Source organism: Lucilia sericata, unplaced genomic scaffold (assembly GCF_015586225.1).
Source record: "Lucilia sericata isolate MDLA Ls3-8-SP2 unplaced genomic scaffold, ASM1558622v1 Contig001563F_arrow, whole genome shotgun sequence".
Taxonomy (NCBI): domain Eukaryota; kingdom Metazoa; phylum Arthropoda; class Insecta; order Diptera; family Calliphoridae; genus Lucilia; species Lucilia sericata.
The window spans coordinates 32047-51785 of NW_023995485.1; the positions used below are offsets into that span (position 1 = coordinate 32047).

General features: G+C 27.7%; 2 protein-coding genes across 2 annotated transcripts; one reads left to right on the forward strand and one right to left on the reverse strand.

Moving 5' to 3' along the window:
• Nucleotides 1-1950: 1950 nt before the first annotated feature.
• Nucleotides 1951-6115, forward strand: LOC119611952. The gene is made up of 3 exons (XM_037967645.1): nt 1951-2186; nt 2806-2979; nt 5857-6115. Exons 1-3 carry the CDS (start codon nt 2120-2122, stop codon nt 6066-6068), a joined length of 453 nt encoding a protein of 150 aa, XP_037823573.1. The 5' UTR covers nt 1951-2119; the 3' UTR covers nt 6069-6115.
• Nucleotides 6116-6244: 129 nt separating this feature from the next.
• Nucleotides 6245-18193, reverse strand: LOC119611950. The gene is made up of 5 exons (XM_037967643.1): nt 17059-18193; nt 16467-16502; nt 7651-8907; nt 7186-7558; nt 6245-7112 (listed from the first exon to the last, which is right to left on the reverse strand). The coding sequence occupies exons 1-5, from the start codon at nt 17251-17253 to the stop codon at nt 6889-6891; spliced, it is 2085 nt and encodes a 694-aa protein (XP_037823571.1). The 5' UTR covers nt 17254-18193; the 3' UTR covers nt 6245-6888.
• Between the last annotated feature and the right edge of the window lie 1546 nt (nt 18194-19739).

A 19739-nucleotide genomic window follows, 5' to 3' on the forward strand; every position in this document is an offset into this window, starting at 1 on the left:
ACATCTTTCAAATGTTCAATCATTAAAATTACTTAGACACAGATAAGAGATAAGCCACAGATTAGATTAGAAAAACGTCCGCAAAGTTTCAACAAGCTTAAGATTAAGATTGGGTAAAATGTGGTTCGAGGGAGTTATGCACCCTAAGATACAACTCCACTTGGATACCACAGTGGTACATTGCAGTTCCCCTCATCTAGATAAAATGAGATATATGTAGATTATATAGAGTCTGAGCTTTAAGCAATCCGAGAAGTCCAATAAGTACATTATTTGCCTTTGCATCTAGTTTTGGCCATAAGGCTTTTGATACTTCACTATCCAATTAACTATTTTTACACTATTTGATAGTGTTACAACAGAATATATCAGTGATCTTCCTAAAATACTGAGAACTGGGTGGTTTTCCATCTGTCTGTTCTAACTAAATCTATGTTTTCGATCCATGTCTTATGAGTTCGTCGGCTACATCATTTATCTGTACAGAGTAGTGTCCTGGTAACTAATGCAATCTCATTGAGTGCATCATAGATTGTCACAACAGGTCCTAGAGCGATGTAATTGCATATCTATCGCTTTACATATCACCAGGATCTCCGTTTGAATGACACTGACACATGCCTCGAACGTTTTATTGGATCCAAGCTACTCGTGTCTTGTAGTTGTTACCACAAAGTCTACTCTTTTGAGTATTAATCGTGTTGAAGTTTCAACATCCTGTTGACTGCAGGGAGAAGACCATCAAAGAGCAGCACTGATCGGCCTAATGTTATTCCAATTTATGAACGCTTTGTCGGTGCCGTTCTTTCGATGTTAGTCCTTTGCCATTAGTAAATTGATCTTGTATGAGTAGAAAGGGCGGTATATGGTGAATACGTTCAGATGAAGGTTAAAATGTACGACCCTAGGTTAAGTTTAAAATACATTCATTCCATGAACAGGTCACTTTGGTTCATTTAACTGTTTATCCCTATCGATTAAAGGGATCTATACTGTATATTGCTTGCTGCTTCCAATATTGAACCACTCGATTTCATTCTACAGTTGAGAGAATAAGAGTATCGAAGTGACACTCTCTCTGTTCGTGGAAAACTATCATTCTTACTTATCTGTAAGTCGACCACATACAACATTATAAAAATAAAGTTGTCTTCCGCTGTTATAATGCCTGCAAAATGTGCCATAAAAGGCGATTTTTTCAGATTTCAGAACAAATAATCTCAAATTTCATATGTCATGAAGAAAATCTGAGGTCACAGCGCTGTTAAATCCTACTTTGTCTCATGATTTCGAATTTTTTTTCAAAGTTTGTCGGCCTGTGTAATTTAACTCGAAAATATGAAACATTATTATCTATACCCTCTATAACATTAATATTAACACTGCCTTACCGTGATATTTAGCTATTCAACTTTGATTGTTGTCTTCCATAACCCTAACCGTATTTAGCAAAGACAGCAACCGTCGAAATGTAATAAGTGGTGAACTAAAACAGAGTTGAATACAGCTGAGACATGGTCTTACAAACTGCGCCATCTGGCATAGTCAGTGTAAAATTAAACAAATAAAAAGTGTCTTTGATAAGTGTACATTTAATTTTTTAATGAAACATAGATGGCGCAATATAACATATTATTGAGAATTCAAAATCTCGAACAAAAAATAAATTGTTCGTCGAAAATTAATTTTAAATTTGTTTAATTTATATGAAAATACTGTTCTGATTATTTCACTAAAATAAAATATTCTCAAAATCCCCTAATTGTCCCACTCTGTATATGTGATCCCCAAAAAATAGAGCAATAATTATAAAAAATGCCCTAATCATTCCCCACTAAAATCTGTCCCCAAATATAACTTGAAATCCCCAATTTGGAGACAAATCCCTACATATGGCGACACTGCGTTTTAAAAACATTGTCTACCAATGTGGCAGTATAAAAGAAAACACAACCTAGTGGCAACTTATTTATTTTAGCCAAAAGAAGTAAAAGGCCAAAAGAAGAAAAAGAAGTGTAATAAATGTGTGCCACTCTGCACAATTAGTTACTTAAAGTACAAAAGGAGAAGAATAATTAAAATAAAACCTATTTTAGAGAAATTTTGTTGTACAAAAAAAATGAAAATCGTCAGCATACAAATAACTGTGATAGTGATATTATTAAATTTTTTAAATTTATCTAATGGTAAGTACGAAAAAAGAAATTATTGAATATAATCTTGTAAACTAAACAAAAAACAAGTATGTGTCTTGAAGTCTTTTGTTTTTGTTACACACAAATACCCAGTAAGACAAATTGGAAGAAAAATTAAAAATGAAGGTGTTATAATTTATAAGACATAAAATAAATGTATTTTTCTTTTTGCTATGAAACATTTGTTCAAGTATTTTTTTCTTTACTTTGTGATTGGTAAAAGAAACTTCGCTTTGTTAAACTGTGTTAATTTTTATGAATCATTTAATGTTGTTGATTGTTTTTTCTCTTGTTTCTTTAAGTTTCATAATTAATTTCACTTTTCATTTAAACCGTAAAGTAAATATGTAATTAACCACAAGAATTTTAATTTTCAAACTTGTTTGTGTGTGGAAAATCTAAGGTGTGCTTGTTGAGATTTTAACTAAAATGTCACCTTTTTTGAATATTTTTTTTTTTTTGCGAATCATAAATGTCAGGGTTTAATTTTTTAGCAAATATTTGTGCTAAACAAAACGAGCATTACTTGTTTATTTTGTTGTTGTTGTTTTTTTTAAATTTTAATGTTTAATATTATAATTTGCACATTGTTGTTGTTTAACTTATACAGCTTTGTTGAGAAGATGTTATTCTTGTCGTTCACGTGGTGAACTGGGCAGTTGTAAAGATCCTTTTCATTTCAATGCCACCGATGTTGAAAGTGAACCGGGTCTGGCGGCCATACCCTGTGCTTCCGGCTGGTGTGGCAAAGTTATTGAGGGCGGCGGTACCTATGCTACAGATGGTGAGTAATTTTTTTTAGTATAGAAATTTGGGAATAGAACTAAATTAAAACAAAATTAGTACATTTTAGGTTTTAAAGACTAGACTATAGGCTAGACTATAGACTAGACTATAGACTAGACTATAGACTAGACTATAGACTAGACTATAGACTAGACTATAGACTAGACTATAGACTAGACTATAGACTAGACTATAGACTAGACTATAGACTAGACTATAGACTAGACTATAGACTAGACTATAGACTAGACTATAGACTAGACTATAGACTAGACTATAGACTAGACTATAGACTAGACTATATACTAGACTATAGACTAGACTATAGACAAGACTATAGACTAGACTATAGACTAGACTAGACTACAGACTAGACTATAGACTAGACTAGACTACAGACTAGACTATAGACTAGACTATAGACTAGACTATAGACTAGACTATAGACTAGACTATAGACTAGACTATAGACCAGACTATAGACTAGACTATAGACTAGACTATAGACTAGACTATAGACTAGACTATAGACTAGACTATAGACTAGACTATAGACTAGACTATAGACTAGACTATAGACTAGACTATAGACTAGACTATAGACTAGACTATAGACTAGACTATAGACTAGACTATAGACTAGATATAGACTAGACTATAGACTAGACTATAGACTAGACTATAGACTAGACTATAGACTAGACTATAGACTAGACTATAGACTAGACTATAGACTAGACTATAGACTAGACTATAGACTAGACTATAGACTAGACTATAGACTAGACTATAGACTAGACTATAGACTAGACTATAGACTAGACTATAGACTAGACTATAGACTAGACTATAGACTAGACTATAGACTAGACTATAGACTAGACTATAGACTAGACTATAGACTAGACTATAGACTAGACTATAGACTAGACTATATACTAGACTATAGACTAGACTATAGACAAGACTATAGACTAGACTATAGACTAGACTAGACTACAGACTAGACTATAGACTAGACTACAGACTAGACTATAGACTAGACTATAGACTAGACTATAGACTAGACTATAGACTAGACTATAGACCAGACTATAGACTAGACTATAGACCAGACTATAGACTATACTACTATAGACTAGACTATAGACTAGATATAGACTAGACTATAGACTAGACTATAGACTAGACTATAGACTAGACTATAGACTAGACTATAGACTAGACTATAGACTAGACTATAGACTAGACTATAGACTAGACTATAGACTAGACTATAGACTAGACTATAGACTAGACTATAACTAGACTATAGACTAGACTATAGACTAGACTATAGACTAGACTATAGACTAGACTATAGACTAGACTATAGACTAGACTATAGACTAGACTATAGACTAGACTATAGACTAGACTATAGACTAGACTATAGACTAGACTATAGACTAGACTATAGACTAGACTATAGACTAGACTATAGACTAGACTATAGACTAGACTATAGACTAGACTATAGACTAGACTATAGACTAGACTAGACTAGACTATAGACTAGACTATAGACTAGACTATAGACTAGACTATAGACTAGACTATAGACTAGACTATAGACTAGACTATAGACTAGACTATAGACTAGACTATAGACTAGACTATAGACTAGACTATAGACTAGACTATAGACTAGACTATAGACTAGACTATAGACTAGACTATAGACTAGACTATAGACTAGACTATAGACTAGACTATAGACTAGATTATAGACTAGACTATAGACTAGACTATAGACTAGACTATAGACTAGACTATAGACTAGACTATAGACTAGACTATAGACTAGACTATAGACTAGACTATAGACTAGACTATAGACTAGACTATAGACTAGACTATAGACTAGACTATAGACTAGACTATAGACTAGACTATAGACTAGACTATAGACTAGACTATAGACTAGACTATAGACTAGACTATAGACTAGACTATAGACAAGACTATAGACTAGACTATAGACTAGACTATAGACTAGACTATAGACTAGTCTATAGACTAGACTATTGACTAGACTATACTATTGACTAGACTAGACTATTGACTAGACTATACTATTGACTAGACTATACTATAGACTAGACTGTAGACTAGAGTATAGACTAGACTATAGACTAGACTATAGACTAGACTATAAACTAGAGTATAGACTAGACTATAGACTAGACTATAGACTAGACTATAGACTAGACTAGACTAGACTAGACTAGACTAGACTAGACTAAACTAAACTTTGGACTAGACTTTAGACTAGACTAAACTATAGACTAGACTTTAGACTAGACTATATACTAGACTATAGACTAGATTATATACTGGACTATAGACTAGACTGTAGACTAGACTATAGACTGGACTATAGACTCGACTATAGACTCGACTATAGACTCGACTATAGACTAGTCTTACTGCTGTTATGTCACCATTAATTAAATTATCTTAATCCTTTAATGGCAAAAAGTTGTCATTCAGATTTTGAATCCTTTAAAACGTTCAAATATGTTTCAAAGGTACCGGTCAATACTGGTAGCAGCCAATATTGATCTATATTGATATAAAATTATGTAAAATTGAAGTTAATTTTCCTTTCTTAGAGGATGCCATTTGATATCTAACAAGAAATTTAGTACATTAAAGCTCAATTTCTCTATCGACATGAATTTTCAATACGAAAGCTTTTTGATCGCGTATGCGGTAATTCAAATCAGATCCCTACTACTAACCTACTGGAGACACACGATACTAGTTCTAAAACTGGATTTAATTATCTCCTTTAAACTATTTAATGATTTTTTCGAATTTCCCTCATTTTCAGATTACGATCAAGCCATACAACGTATGTGTGTACAACGTGGCCCTGATGACAATCAAGATCGCTGTGCCAATACCGTCTACAATTACAAAAAAGTCTACATGTGCTTCTGTCAAGGTGACTTGTGCAATGGCAGTGAAACAATAAATCAATTACAATTTAAGAAAATCATAACAATTGGTGCAATATTAACAATTTTACATAGATTTTTGTAAATAATGTTAAAATAAAATTTTATAAATAAATGATTAAGTCCCTGAAACCCGTATATTATTCATTAACTTAAAGTAAAGTTTAAGTACCTTAAGAAAATGTTTATAATAATATTTTAAATGAATTATATCAAACAATTTTTGTATTTTTATTAAAATGAAATTTAAATGTTTTATTTAAAAAAGGAAAAAAAAAACACTTTTCATATTTTATTAAAAAACAAAAAAGATTTAGGGCCTTTTATTCATAACAATTTATCAATGGTTTATAATTCTATTTTTTTATATTAAATTTGTTCTATAAACCTTTGATAAATTGTTATGAATAAGGCAGTAATAAGACAACTTAAAATCTAAAAAAAATTAATAAAGATTAGTTGATAAACATGATAAATTAACATTGTTTTTTAAGCATTTAATAGATGAATTTAAAAGAACTTGGGGTTAAACTAAAACTAAGAAAAAACAATATGGTATTAAAGGATTCAAAACTTAATTAACAATCACAATTAAACGTTTTACAGTTTAATGGGTTGTTTCTAGATAAAGTACAAATTTAACTTGTATTTTGTTATTGTAACAAAAACAAAATACAAAATTTTAACTCAATCTACTCACATGGTATCTAGAAACAACATATAAGATTTACATATTTTGTAAATTTTATAATTGATACAATAAAACTATTTAATTCTGAAAGAACTTAACAACTATAAAATAATAGTGTTATTTAAAAAAACTTAATATTCTACAAATTATTATTGTTGCTATAAACCACAAGTTTATAAACAGCAATTTACAATTAGTATGACATCATCATCTTCTACATAATTTCATCGACGTCATAGATCATATTTTCAATGGCAGATGATTGAGAGGTAGATGTTGTTTCAGTTTTAAAAGAATTGACAATTTTAAAAATATTATTCATTTGTATTTTATAGGATTTGCCAGTACGTTGTAAAATTTCATTACGATCTTTCTCTTTAGCCAATTGTAATTCCAAATCTTGGGCACAACTTTGTAATCTACGGTGTATTATAAGTTCTGTAGAGAAAAAAAAAAACGAATTAATAAAATTTATTTTACAATTTTCTTTTACCACTTTCAAAAAACATACCTTCTTTAATGGCCTTATCATGTTTACGTTTACAGCCTGGACATTTTTTCAAATCATTTAAGTTTTCTTTAGGATCTTCTACAATCATAACATCATCGTCTTCACGATGACATTGTGGATGATAATATAATTTACATTCTTCACATTGTTCTAGATTCGTACCGGTTTTTAAGCATTCATTACATGAACGTTTTTCATCGGGTGAACTAGAGGTCGAACGTGAGGGTGGTGCTGAATTTGTTTCAGACACATTATCGGCACTACGTCTTTTAGTACGTTTTGCTGGCAAGGCTTTTTTAACCTGAGGTGATAGAAGAAAGTTTTTGCGTTTCTTTTTATTATCTGGTTCAGTTTGTGTGGTGGCAGGAAGATGCTGTTTGGAAGAGAAAGAAAAAATATTAATGAGACTTGCTGTTAACCACTTATAAAAGTTCAAGAAGTCTTTCTGTATTTCCCATAACTCACCTCAAGTCTGCCATAATGATAACTATTATTCTGTACACAACGTCTGCGTCGCTTTGAACGTCTCTGCTGCAATTGAGCATGTATTTCGGGTGTAAATAAATCGAATAATCTCAAAAACATTTCTTGACCATATTCTTCGGCTTTAGTACGAGTCTCTTCAAATTCATCGGGCCAATAATTATGTGGAGGAGTATGTCCACGTTCCGGGGTACCTTCCTCAGATGAAGAACTTCTTTCGGGTGATTTTTGGGCACCAGATGAAGCTGTATTGACAGCAGCTGCAGCGGCGGCAGCAACAGCAGCACGTGTAGCTCTAGTTCTACCCACATTAGATTTCTTAACAACTTCCGCTGAAGCTGCTACTGCTACTGCTACCGGTGCTACTGGTGGTGGCGGTGGTGGTGGTGCTGGTATAGAGGCAGCAATAGGTCCTCTTACTTGAGCTTGAGCACGCTTTAAAGCTTGTCTCAAATTCATACGACTCATTTTAACATTTGTGGATACTGGCAACTCAATGGTCTTCTCCTTTTCCTCTTTTTTCTGTTGATAAAGATCACCCAAAGTTTTGACCGGCTTAATAATATTAGGCTTAACATCCACCGCCATCAATTCCTGTGCCATTCTTTGATTAATCAATTTCTCCTCCTTTTTTCGCTTATAAAGATCACCCAAAGTTTTTACCGGTTTATTAAGATTGGGCTTAACATCCAAAGTCATCAAATCATTAGTCATTCTTTGATTAAAAGGTTTCAACAATGACGGCTGAGCAGCCATATTGGCCTGTAAATTTTTCAATAAACTTTCACCCATTAAGCCTCCTACTCCTCCTACATTAATCAAATGCTCTTTTCTATTACCAAAACGGCTATGACCATAAGCTTTACTAAATTTCTGCTCCACCATCTTAGACTCCTCATCATCATCTAACTCTATAATTTCCATATTATCATAAACCGGTTCAGGTTTTGTATCCTTTTGAACTTCAAAATATTTCTCTATCAATTTCTCCTCTGTGTTACGTATGATCACAGTTGTCGGTATAATTTCCAAAGTGGGATCATTAATTAAGGGCACAAGTTCTTTGGAGACAAAGGCATTAGTGGTATTGGAATCTGTGGGTATGTCATTTTTCTTTAACATTTTCATAAACTCATCTATAATACGCCTAAGACGTAAGAAGAGAAAATTCTGTTCGGCATTAATTTCATAAATTTCACCTTCCAACTCATCCAGTATACGTTTCTTTTGTTGAGGATCCTGCAAAGAAAGAAAAAAAAGGTTGAATTAAAAAAGTTGTTTAAAATAAAGAAATCATTTTATAGTTTAAGTTAAGTCTCGAAATTTTCGTTTTATCAATAAAAATTTTTGAAATTTTCTGTTTTCAAAAAAAAATTTTGAAATTTTCTGTTTTCAATAGCAAATTTTGAACATTTTCTGTTTTCTATAGAAAATTTTCAAATTTTTTCTGTTTTCAATAGAAAATTTTTAAAATTTTTCTGTTTTCAATAGAAAATTTTTAAAATTTTTCTGTTTTCAATAGAAAATTTTCAAAACTTTTCTGTTTTCAATAGAAAATTTTCAAAATTTTTCTGTTTTCAATAGAAAATTTTCAAAATTTTCTGTTTTCAAAATTTTCTGTTTTCAAAATTTTCTGTTTTCAATAGAAAATTTTCAAAATTTTTCTGTTTTCAATAGAAAATTTTCAAAATTTTCCTGTTTTCAATAGAAAATTTTCAAAATTTTTCTGTTTTCAATAGAAAATTATCAAAATTTTTCTGTTTTCAAAGGAAAATTTTCAAAATTTTTCTGTTTTCAGTAGAAAATTTTCAAAATTTTTCTGTTTTCAGTAGAAAATTTTCAAAATTTTTCTGTTTTCAGTAGAAAATTTTCAAAATTTTTCTGTTTTCAATAGAAAATTTTCAAAATTTTTCTGTTTTCAATAGAAAATTTTCAAAATTTTTCTGTTTTCAGTAGAAAATTTTCAAAATTTTTTTGTTTTCAAAGAAAATTTTCTGTTTTCAATAGAACATTTTTAAATAGAAAATACTGTTTTTAATAGAAAATTTTTAAAATTTTTCAATAGAAAATTTTCAAAATTTTTCTGTTTTCAATAGAAAATTATCAAAATTTTTCTGTTTTCAAAGGAAAATTTTCAAAATTTTTCTGTTTTCAGTAGAAAATTTTCAAAATTTTTCTGTTTTCAATAGAAAATTTTCAAAATTTTTCTGTTTTCAGTAGAAAATTTTCAAAATTTTTTTGTTTTCAAAGAAAATTTTCTGTTTTCAATAGAACATTTTTAAATAGAAAATACTGTTTTTAATAGAAAATTTTTAAAATTTTTCTGTTTTCAATAGAAAATTTTCAAAATTTTTCTGTTTTTAATAGAAAATTTTCAAAATTTTTCTGTTTTCAGTAGAAAATTTTCAAAATTTTTCTGTTTTCAATAGAAAATTTTCAAAATTTTTCTGTTTTCAATAGAACATTTTCTGTTTTCAATAGAAAATTTTCAAAATGTTTCTGTTTTCAATGGAAAATTTTCAAAATTTTTCTGTTTTCAATGGAAAATTTTCAAAATTTTTGAAAATTTCTGTTTTCGATAGAAAATTTCTGTTTTCAACAAAAAAATTTTGAAAATTTCTGTTTTCAATAGAAAGTTTTCTAAATTTTCATAGAAAATTTTTCGAAATTTTCTGTTTTCATTACAAAATTTCGAAAAATTTGTTGTTTTCAATAGAAAATGTTTTGAAATGTGTTCTTTTTTATAGAAAAACCTTTCTTCTTTATAGAAAAAATTCTCTTTTTTATAGAAAATTTTTGACATTTTCTCCTTTTATAGAAAATTTTAAAAGAATTTCCTTTTTTATAGAAAATTTAAATGAAATCTGCGTGGTCCAATCAGGTACATGACAATTTCGGAATTCATATTTCTAATTCCAAGATTAAAAGTTTTATTAGTTACGTGAATTCTAAGAAACATTTGGATTTGTTCAATTCTAAAATCTCAACCGAAGGTATAATTAGATTTTTTGTAATACCAAAACTAAATCTATTGGGTTTCTAATTACCTGCATGTGTGCAGTATAAACAAATAAACAACAACAAAAATCTTCAACATATTTTGTATACACAAATTGTCACATCTGTCCATGGAGATGAGAGACAAATAAATAAATAAAAAACAACAAATATAAATCTATAAAAGTGAAAAAATACAACACTGAGTAGAAATGAGGAAGAGAATACTTTTATAAAGTAAATAAATAAATTTACGTTACAAAAACATAAGTACGTACAAGATACATAATATAAATTATATACATACTATATACATCACCATGTACTAATGTTTATTTATGTTTAAAAGATAACCATTATAAACTTCTTACAATATAAAAGACATTATTAAATTATAAATAATTTGTTTTTTTGATTTACGCATAATTAAACTATATAAAAGGGAATAAACAATTATAATTTATTTCCTTTAAATTAATTAAACACTTTCTTTGTACAAGTAGCAGTATGACAAAAACATTAAAAAAATTGTATATAAAATACAAAACTACCTTCATAAACAATGACTAAAAAATACTGAAATATAAAAATAAATTAAATAAAATGACTACAAAATATATAACGACCTTAAACAATAAACAAAGCAACAATAACAAATAAAACAATCAACTAACCAACAAACCGACCGACCATCATATACTATATAAAACTACATTTAAGAAGAAAATGGCGTTAAAATACAAAAAGTTGTAGCTAAACGTACATAAAGAAATGCAATTGATTTAAAGAAAACTTTATAGATTTTTCAAGTCCAATAACAGTCTTATATGTTATTGATTTTTTAGCTTAAATTATATTGATTTTATAAATTTATTTGGTTTGTATCAAACGGCCATATTGTTAAAATACATAACCTCAAATTACGGTGTTTATGCAAAATCTACATACAAACACATATTTGTACATACAAAATTCCAACCAGTGTGTATGTACATTAACCCAGTGAAATGTTTTAAAGCTAAGTAATTGCAGTTTTTTTTTTAACACTCTCTAGCAAAATGTGGGATTTTCCATTAGGTTTATTATGTTGGAAATTTCTGGAACAAATTTCCCAAGAATTCTCTAATTTTTTGTATATTTCTTCAAAATTTTGAAAATATTCGACAATTTCTGATTTCAATAGAAAATTTTCGAAATTTTTGTGTTTTCAATAGAAAATTTTCGAAATTTTTGTGTTTTCAATAGAAGATTTTCGAAATTTTTCTGTTTTCAGTAGAAAATTTTAGAAATTTTCCGTTTTCAATGGAAAATTTTCGAAATTTTCTGTTTTCAATAGAAATTTTCTGTTTTCAATAGAAAATTTTCGAAATTTTCTGTTTTCAGTAGAAAATTTTCGAAATTTTCTGTTTTCAGTAGAAAATTTTCGAAATTTTCTGTTTTCAGTAGAAAATTTTCGAAATTTTCTGTTTTCAATAGATTTTCGAAATTTTCTGTTTTCAGTAGAAAATTTTCGAAATTTTCTGTTTTCAGTAGAAAATTTTCGAAATTTTCTGTTTTCAGTAGAAAATTTTCGAAATTTTCTGTTTTCAGTAGAAAATTTTCGAAATTTTCTGTTTTCAGTAGAAAATTTTTGAAATTTTCTGTTTTCAGTAGAAAATTTTCGAAATTTTCTGTTTTCAGTAGAAAATTTTCGAAATTTTCTGTTTTCAATAGAAAATTTTCGAAATTTTCTGTTTTCAATAGAAAATTTTCGAAATTTTCTGTTTTCAATAGAAAATTTTCGAAATTTTCTGTTTTCAATAGAAAATTTTCGAAATTTTCTGTTTTCAGTAAAAAATTTTCGAAATTTTCTGTTTTCAAAAGAAAATTTTCGAAATTTTCTGTTTTCAATAAAGAATTTTCGAAATTTTCTGTTTTCAAAACAAAATTTTCGAAATTTTTTGTTTTCAATAGAAAATTTTCGAAATTTTCTGTTTTCAATAGAAAATTTTCGAAATTTTCTTTTTTCAATACCAATTTTCGAAATTTTCTGTTCTGTATACAGAATTCAAAATATCTGTTTCAATAAAAAATTTTGAAAATAGGAATTTCCAATTAAAAATTGTGAAAATTTTTCTTTTTTTTAAAGAAAATTTTTTAAATTTTCTATTTTCATAGAAAACGTTCGAAAATTTTAAAATTTTATATTTTTAATAGAAAATTTCAAAACTGACTAATTAACCAGAAAACTTTCCTTCCATTCAGAAAAAAATTTCGAAGAACCATTTTCTTTATAGCAAATTTTCGTACATTTCTTTATTGATAAAAATAAATATTTCGCTGGGTTATTTCCATAATACAAACTAAGGCAGAGATGTAGAAAAATCATTTGTTTTGTTTAAGTATATACTACTCTGTGTATGTACTATTATTGTTCTGTTTATTTTAGAAAATATTGATAAAATAAATGTTGATTCTTATATTTATATCAAATAAAAGAGAAGTTGCATAGTAATAGAATTTTTGTTCTTTTGCTGTATAATTGAGTGGTATGCATTCATCTACTTTATACTTTTAAAAAAATATTTCAGATTATGATGATGATGACTCAGTGGATATATTAATTAATTTTAAGTTTAATTAATAATGGTTTTTATAAGTATTACTTGCTAATAAAAAAAATTTCAATAGTGAATGTTTGTTATGACATAACTAACATATAATTCTTTCGATCAAGAAATATTCATGTTGAATAATAATAAGGATAAGGATAATAAATATATTATAATCCTTACATCTTTTATCATTAAAATTATCTATTTTGCAGAATACTAACATACATAATTGTCTTCTTTTTGAACAAATTGTTTAGGATCAAGTTTTACAAATCATTATTAATTCCGAGGGCGTATTAAGTTTGGCAGTACTTTATTATACGTGTAACGTAATAAGTTTATATAATCCAACTTATGACGAAAGAACTGTATGTATAACAAAGTAGTAGTACTTTTTATTTCATTAAAATTTGGTATTTTCCCTTAATGCATTTTTGAAAGAATTGCAATTTCAATATCTTGTGAACGCATTTATACAATTGTAGCAAAAAGTATAATTAAATTTTATTATTATGAATATCTTATACTGAGAACCATTTTAAAGACTACAATTTATTTCGTAATACCCTAGATTCAAATTTTAGAGACAGTTGAAATACATAATTGTAAAAGTTCAAAGCTTGTGTTGTGCCAAATATTCCACTTTTATTAAATTAATCTATCAGTTGATCATACATATATCAGTCAAGTTTTTTTGTATACGTCATCGTAATTTTACTTATCATATAAAATTTTAGCCAATTTTGGAACACTTTCAATGTTTTTTTACTTGCAATATTGATTTTATAAGAGCTTACCAACAATTATTAAATTTTCATAAACAAGACTCTGCATAGGAGTCAAATTTAAGGAAGTTTGTTGAATTAGGAAATACAAGGAAACTATTAGTAGTTTTTGTAAGACCACTTTGGTTGGAACAAAAGAATTATAAAGTTGCTTTATCAAATTATAAATGATCCAAGCGTGTCTCTTGGAATTTGTTTTACACGAAACTTAGTTTCATATAAATTTAAAAAAATATTACAGCTGAACAAGAACAGAACTAGAACTGAAATAGAGTTGAACTAGAACTGAACTAGAACTGAAATAGAACTGAACTAGAACTGAACTAGAACTGAACTAGAACTGAACTAGAACTGAACTAGAACTGAACTAGAACTGAACTAGAACTGAACTAGAACTGAACTAGAACTGAACTAGAACTGAACTAGAACTGAACTAGAACTGAACTAGAACTGAACTAGAACTGAACTAGAACTGAACTAGAACTGAACTAGAACTGAACTAGAACCGAACTAGAACTGAACTAGAACTGAACTAGAACTAGAACTGAACTAGAACTGAACTATAACTAAACTAGAACTAAAATAGAACTGAAATAGAACAGAACTGAACTAAAATTGAACTAGAACTGAGCTAGAACTGAACTAGAACTGAACTAGAACTGAACTAGAACTGAACTAGAACTGAACTAGAACTGAACTAGAACTGAACTAGAACTGAACTAGAACTGAACTAGAACTGAACTAGAACTGAACTAGAACTGAACTAGAACTGAACTAGAACTGAACTAGAACTGAACTAGAACTGAACTAGAACTGAACTAGAACTGAACTAGAACTGAACTAGAACTGAACTAGAACTGAACTAGAACTGAACTAGAACTGAACTAGAACTGAACTAGACTGAACTAGAACTGAACTAGAACTGAACTAGAACTGAACTAGAACTGAACTAGAACTGAACTAGAACTGAACTAGAACTGAACTAGAACTGAACTAGAACTGAACTAGAACTGAACTAGAACTGAACTAGAACTGAACTAGAACTGAACTAGAACTGAACTAGAACTGAACTAGAACTGAACTAGAACTGAACTAGAACTGAACTAGAACTGAAATAGAACTGAATAGAACTGAACTAGAACTGAACTAGAACTGAACTAGAACTGAACTAGAACTGAACTAGAACTGAACTAGAACTGAACTAGAACTGAACTAGAACTGAACTAGAACTGAACTAGAACTGAACTGGAACTGAACTAGTACTGAACGAGAACTGAACTATTATTGAACCAATCATTTTCCAAGAACTATACTTTGAAGATAATATTACTGTCTAATAAATAAAGATCACAATGATTCCATAGTATGTCCAATAATAGTATGTATAATAAAAAAAACTTGTAATTTCTGCCTAAAACCTGTTAATCTACATGTGTTTTTAATATTTTTATTAAAATATTAAATAAAGAATTGCAGCTTGCATTTAATTGAAAATTATAAAATTTTATAAAAATCCTTTAATACTTTGAATTTTTCAAAATATTTTTTTAGTTTTAACAAAACGTTAAAGTTATGTTTGTATGTATACAATTTTCAACCTAACCTAAATTTGCTACACACTATTTATTTACATATAACATTTTTATACAAGTAGACAACAACAAGAAATTATTTGTTATTTAATTTGTTAATTTGTTTATGCACAAAGTATTTGTTTTTTTAATTTCAAGAAAAAGAAGAAAATTTATTAAAAAAAATGTTATACAACAACATTTTACTTAAAATTATTAATAAAATGCAACAAAATCATAGCCAACAACAATAAAATATTACTTATAGGTATTCTATGAGTAAACTAATTTTGGAATAAAACAATTAAATCAAATATTTTGTAATCTTGTGTTTTTTCACGAAAACTTATTAACACCTATTTAACTAGCAATTCTAAGGGTTGAAGTCTATAATTAAATTTTTATAGAAAGCGAACGAAATCATAAGCTGCCATTTAAAAAATAAACACACACATTTTGTGCCCATGATGATGATGTGACGTTGTAGGTTTGTTTCTTTTTTTCTACAATACAAGAACAAAGACTTTTTGGAGCAATATTTTAAACTAAAGTCATGTAAGGACATTTTAATTAAGACAAAAACTTTTAACTATATCTTAAACAATAGTTATTTAATAATGAAGATTGTTAATAAATGAAAGTGAAAGTGCTTAAAAAAAGAAATACCTATCTATTAAACAAAAGAAAAAAGTTAAATGTAGCACATGAGGGCTAGAGAAAAAAATCAAACAGAATAGAAAAAAACGTGTAAGAAATTATTTAGATTAGATTTGGAAACCATTAGTTCATAAATATTAAAAAAAATATTAACTATTTAACTTTTCCTAAAAAATAATAGTGTTTTTACTTACTGCATCGGGCTGTTGTTGAAAAACATCCAAAACCATCTGAAAAAGAAAGACAAATATAAAGAAAATATGGTTTTAATATAATATTTAATTAAATTTTATTAAGTTTTAATAACTAAATCTATAGATGACCAATGTACAAATGTTTTACTTTTTTTCATTTCAATTTTATTAACAAGTTTGCAAATTGTTCCATTATCTAGTATTATGTGTATAAATGAGTGTGTCTGTTCAACTAAGGTCACAAGCAAAAACAGACTAAGTCGTGAAAGGTAGGTAATGGTTTAAGTTTATCTATATATTCTTTAAACAATTTCTACTAGACCATTTCTTTAAACAAATTTTTCAAAAAGTTATTGATAGAAATCTATTAAATACTCTGTATCAATTACATCAAATTCTGTTTTAAAATAAGTAATTTCTCTTGGAAAGTTTAATTTTCAATTTAGGTTATTATTGCTTGCCTTCATAGACTAGATGGTCAGCAGGTGTATGTGTGCGTTGGTTTTGTAAGTTTCGATTTCTTATATTATTTCAATTGACTAAATGACTGATTGAATTTGTCTCGGTGACTTATTTCTCTATTCACACTCACCTGATGAACCTTGATGTGAGCCTTCAAAGCTCTTTGGCAATAGATTATATCATGGCTAATGTCTTTGGGTATTTTAAAGAAACTTTCCAAATAAAATTGAAACAAACGATGATTATCAGTCATTTCACGGGATGCCAAACTCATGGTCGTACTAGTAGTAGAACTTGCAATAATGGGAGCCGTTGAAGATGACATGCTGCAATTGTCTTCTTACTAGTGCTGCTGGCTGTTGGCTTTTTTTCGTATTAATTTAGCAAGAAATTAGATTTTAACTATTTCTCCAGTATTTTAGTTGTTATCAGCTTATTTTTAAACTATGCTGTTGTCTAATTTAAGATATTATTTGCTTAAATTAAACACAATTTAAAAAATTGTTTTGTCACTTTAATATTTTTAAAAATGTTGTAATTCCCAATACTTTTCAGGAACTCCTCTAATAAAACGTTGTGTTTCCTCCAAATTTTTTTCAACAAATGTGGAGTAAGTACTAAATTGCAAGTAAGACGATGAAAAAATTGTATGTTCTTTTTGAAATTATGAACAAAAATTACATTCCTCTTGTGGAAAAAATTAGTTGTGCTCTTTTCTCTTTCGCTTATTCTCCCAAAAAACAACAAAAACCCATTCATTCATACAAATTTTTTGACAGTTCACTTATAAAAATAAAACAACAACAAACAGCAACAAAGCGCGCTAGTTTGTAAAAACGTTTGAAAGTAATTTGAATTAAACTTTAAAGTATCTTCTCAACGCTTCCAATGTTCCATTTATAATTACTCCCTCCTTTCTTTATTAATTTTAATATTTTCTTTTAAACAAACTCTTTAAAAATCACTTTATTTTGTTAATTTAAAAATTGCTTGCTGCTTGTTCTTATTTAATGTTTTGTTTTATTTTGTAACGTTGCATTTATTTGACACTTGCTTATTTTTTTCTTTTGTGTTGTTTAATGTCACACTGCCCGCCATTTACTGACAATCCAATAGCAATTTCTCTACCACTTTACTTAACTATTAATTACATCAGGTAATTAATTTGCAAATTTTATTACGGTTAATCCATCAGGTAATGTTTATTTTAAAAATTAAAGGTAATAAGATAGGAAAATATTAAAAATAAATTAGCGTCTGTGAAAATTAGGCAGTTCATAAACTTGGCACCACTTAAGAGATTAGTTAATAGGTAGCGAGCTACCATATCTTATGAAAAATCATATGGTAAGAAATACACTTGAAAAAATAGAATGGCGTCTTACTTGAAAATGTTTTAACTCTCTTTTGTAGTTGTAAATGTATGCAATTAAATAGATAGATATATAGATAGATAGATAGATAGATAGATAGATAGATAGATAGATAGATAGATAGATAGATAGATAGATAGATAGATAGATAGATAGATAGATAGATAGATAGATAGATAGATAGATAGATAGATAGATAGATAGATAGATAGATAGATAGATAGATAGATAGATAGATAGATAGATAGATAGATAGATAGATAGAGATAGATAGATAGATATATAGAAGATAGATAGAAGATAGGATAGATGATAGATGATAGATAGATAGATAGATAGATAGATCGATTAGATAGAAGATAGATAGATAGCTAGATAATAGATAGATATATAGATGATAGATAGATAATAAGTAGAAGATAGATAGATATATGATAGATAGATAATAGATAGTAGATAGATAGATGATAGATAGATAGATAGATGAATAATAGATGTGAAAATAGTTTAGCATTAACATTAAAGGGTAATTTAATGCATTAAATGCATTAACATTAAATATTTTTAATTTATGGCATTTAATTTACGTTAACATTAAATATTTGTTGAAATTAATGCATTAATTTTGCATTAACATTAAATATTTTTGACTTTAATGCATAATTTTCCATTAATATATAAAAAAATTTATAAAAATAAGGAATACAGCGCTAAAGACCTCGGTCTAACTAAATTCAAGTAAAATTGAATGTGTTAAAGTCCTTTCTAATAAGTCCTATACTCGATAATACATATTAGAAGAATATTATCACTTCCCAGATATTCCATTTTTAGTTTATTTTGTTAAAGTCCTTTCTAATAATTCCTTTACTCGATAATACATATTAGAAGAATAGTATCACTTCCCAGATATTCCTTTTTTAGTTTATTTTGTCTGTGGAATCTTATATAAATATCATATTTAAAACACACAAGTTTGAATGGAATATAGGAGTTATTAGAAAGGACTTTAACCTATTTAATTTTAGTTGTATTTAGTTAGATCGAGGTCTTTTGTGCTGTATTTTTATTTATGTTTATCAATTTTTATATATATTAATGTTAATGGAATATTAATGCATTCATTTTATTGCTTATTTAATGTTAATGTAAAATTAATGCACTAAATTCAGATATATTTAATGTTAATGCAAAATTAATGCTTTAATTTCAAAAATATTTAATGTTAATGTAAAATTAATGCATTAAATTCAAAAATATTTAATGTTAATGGAAATTTAATGCATTAAATTTTACAAATTTAATTTTAATGCAATATTTTTTACATTAAATTAATTTTATTTTAATTTAATGTTAATGCAAAATTAATGGAAATCGCCCAGGTTTCAACAAATGAACCCTAGTTTTATATAGAATTCTTTGTTTTTGTTGAGTTTTC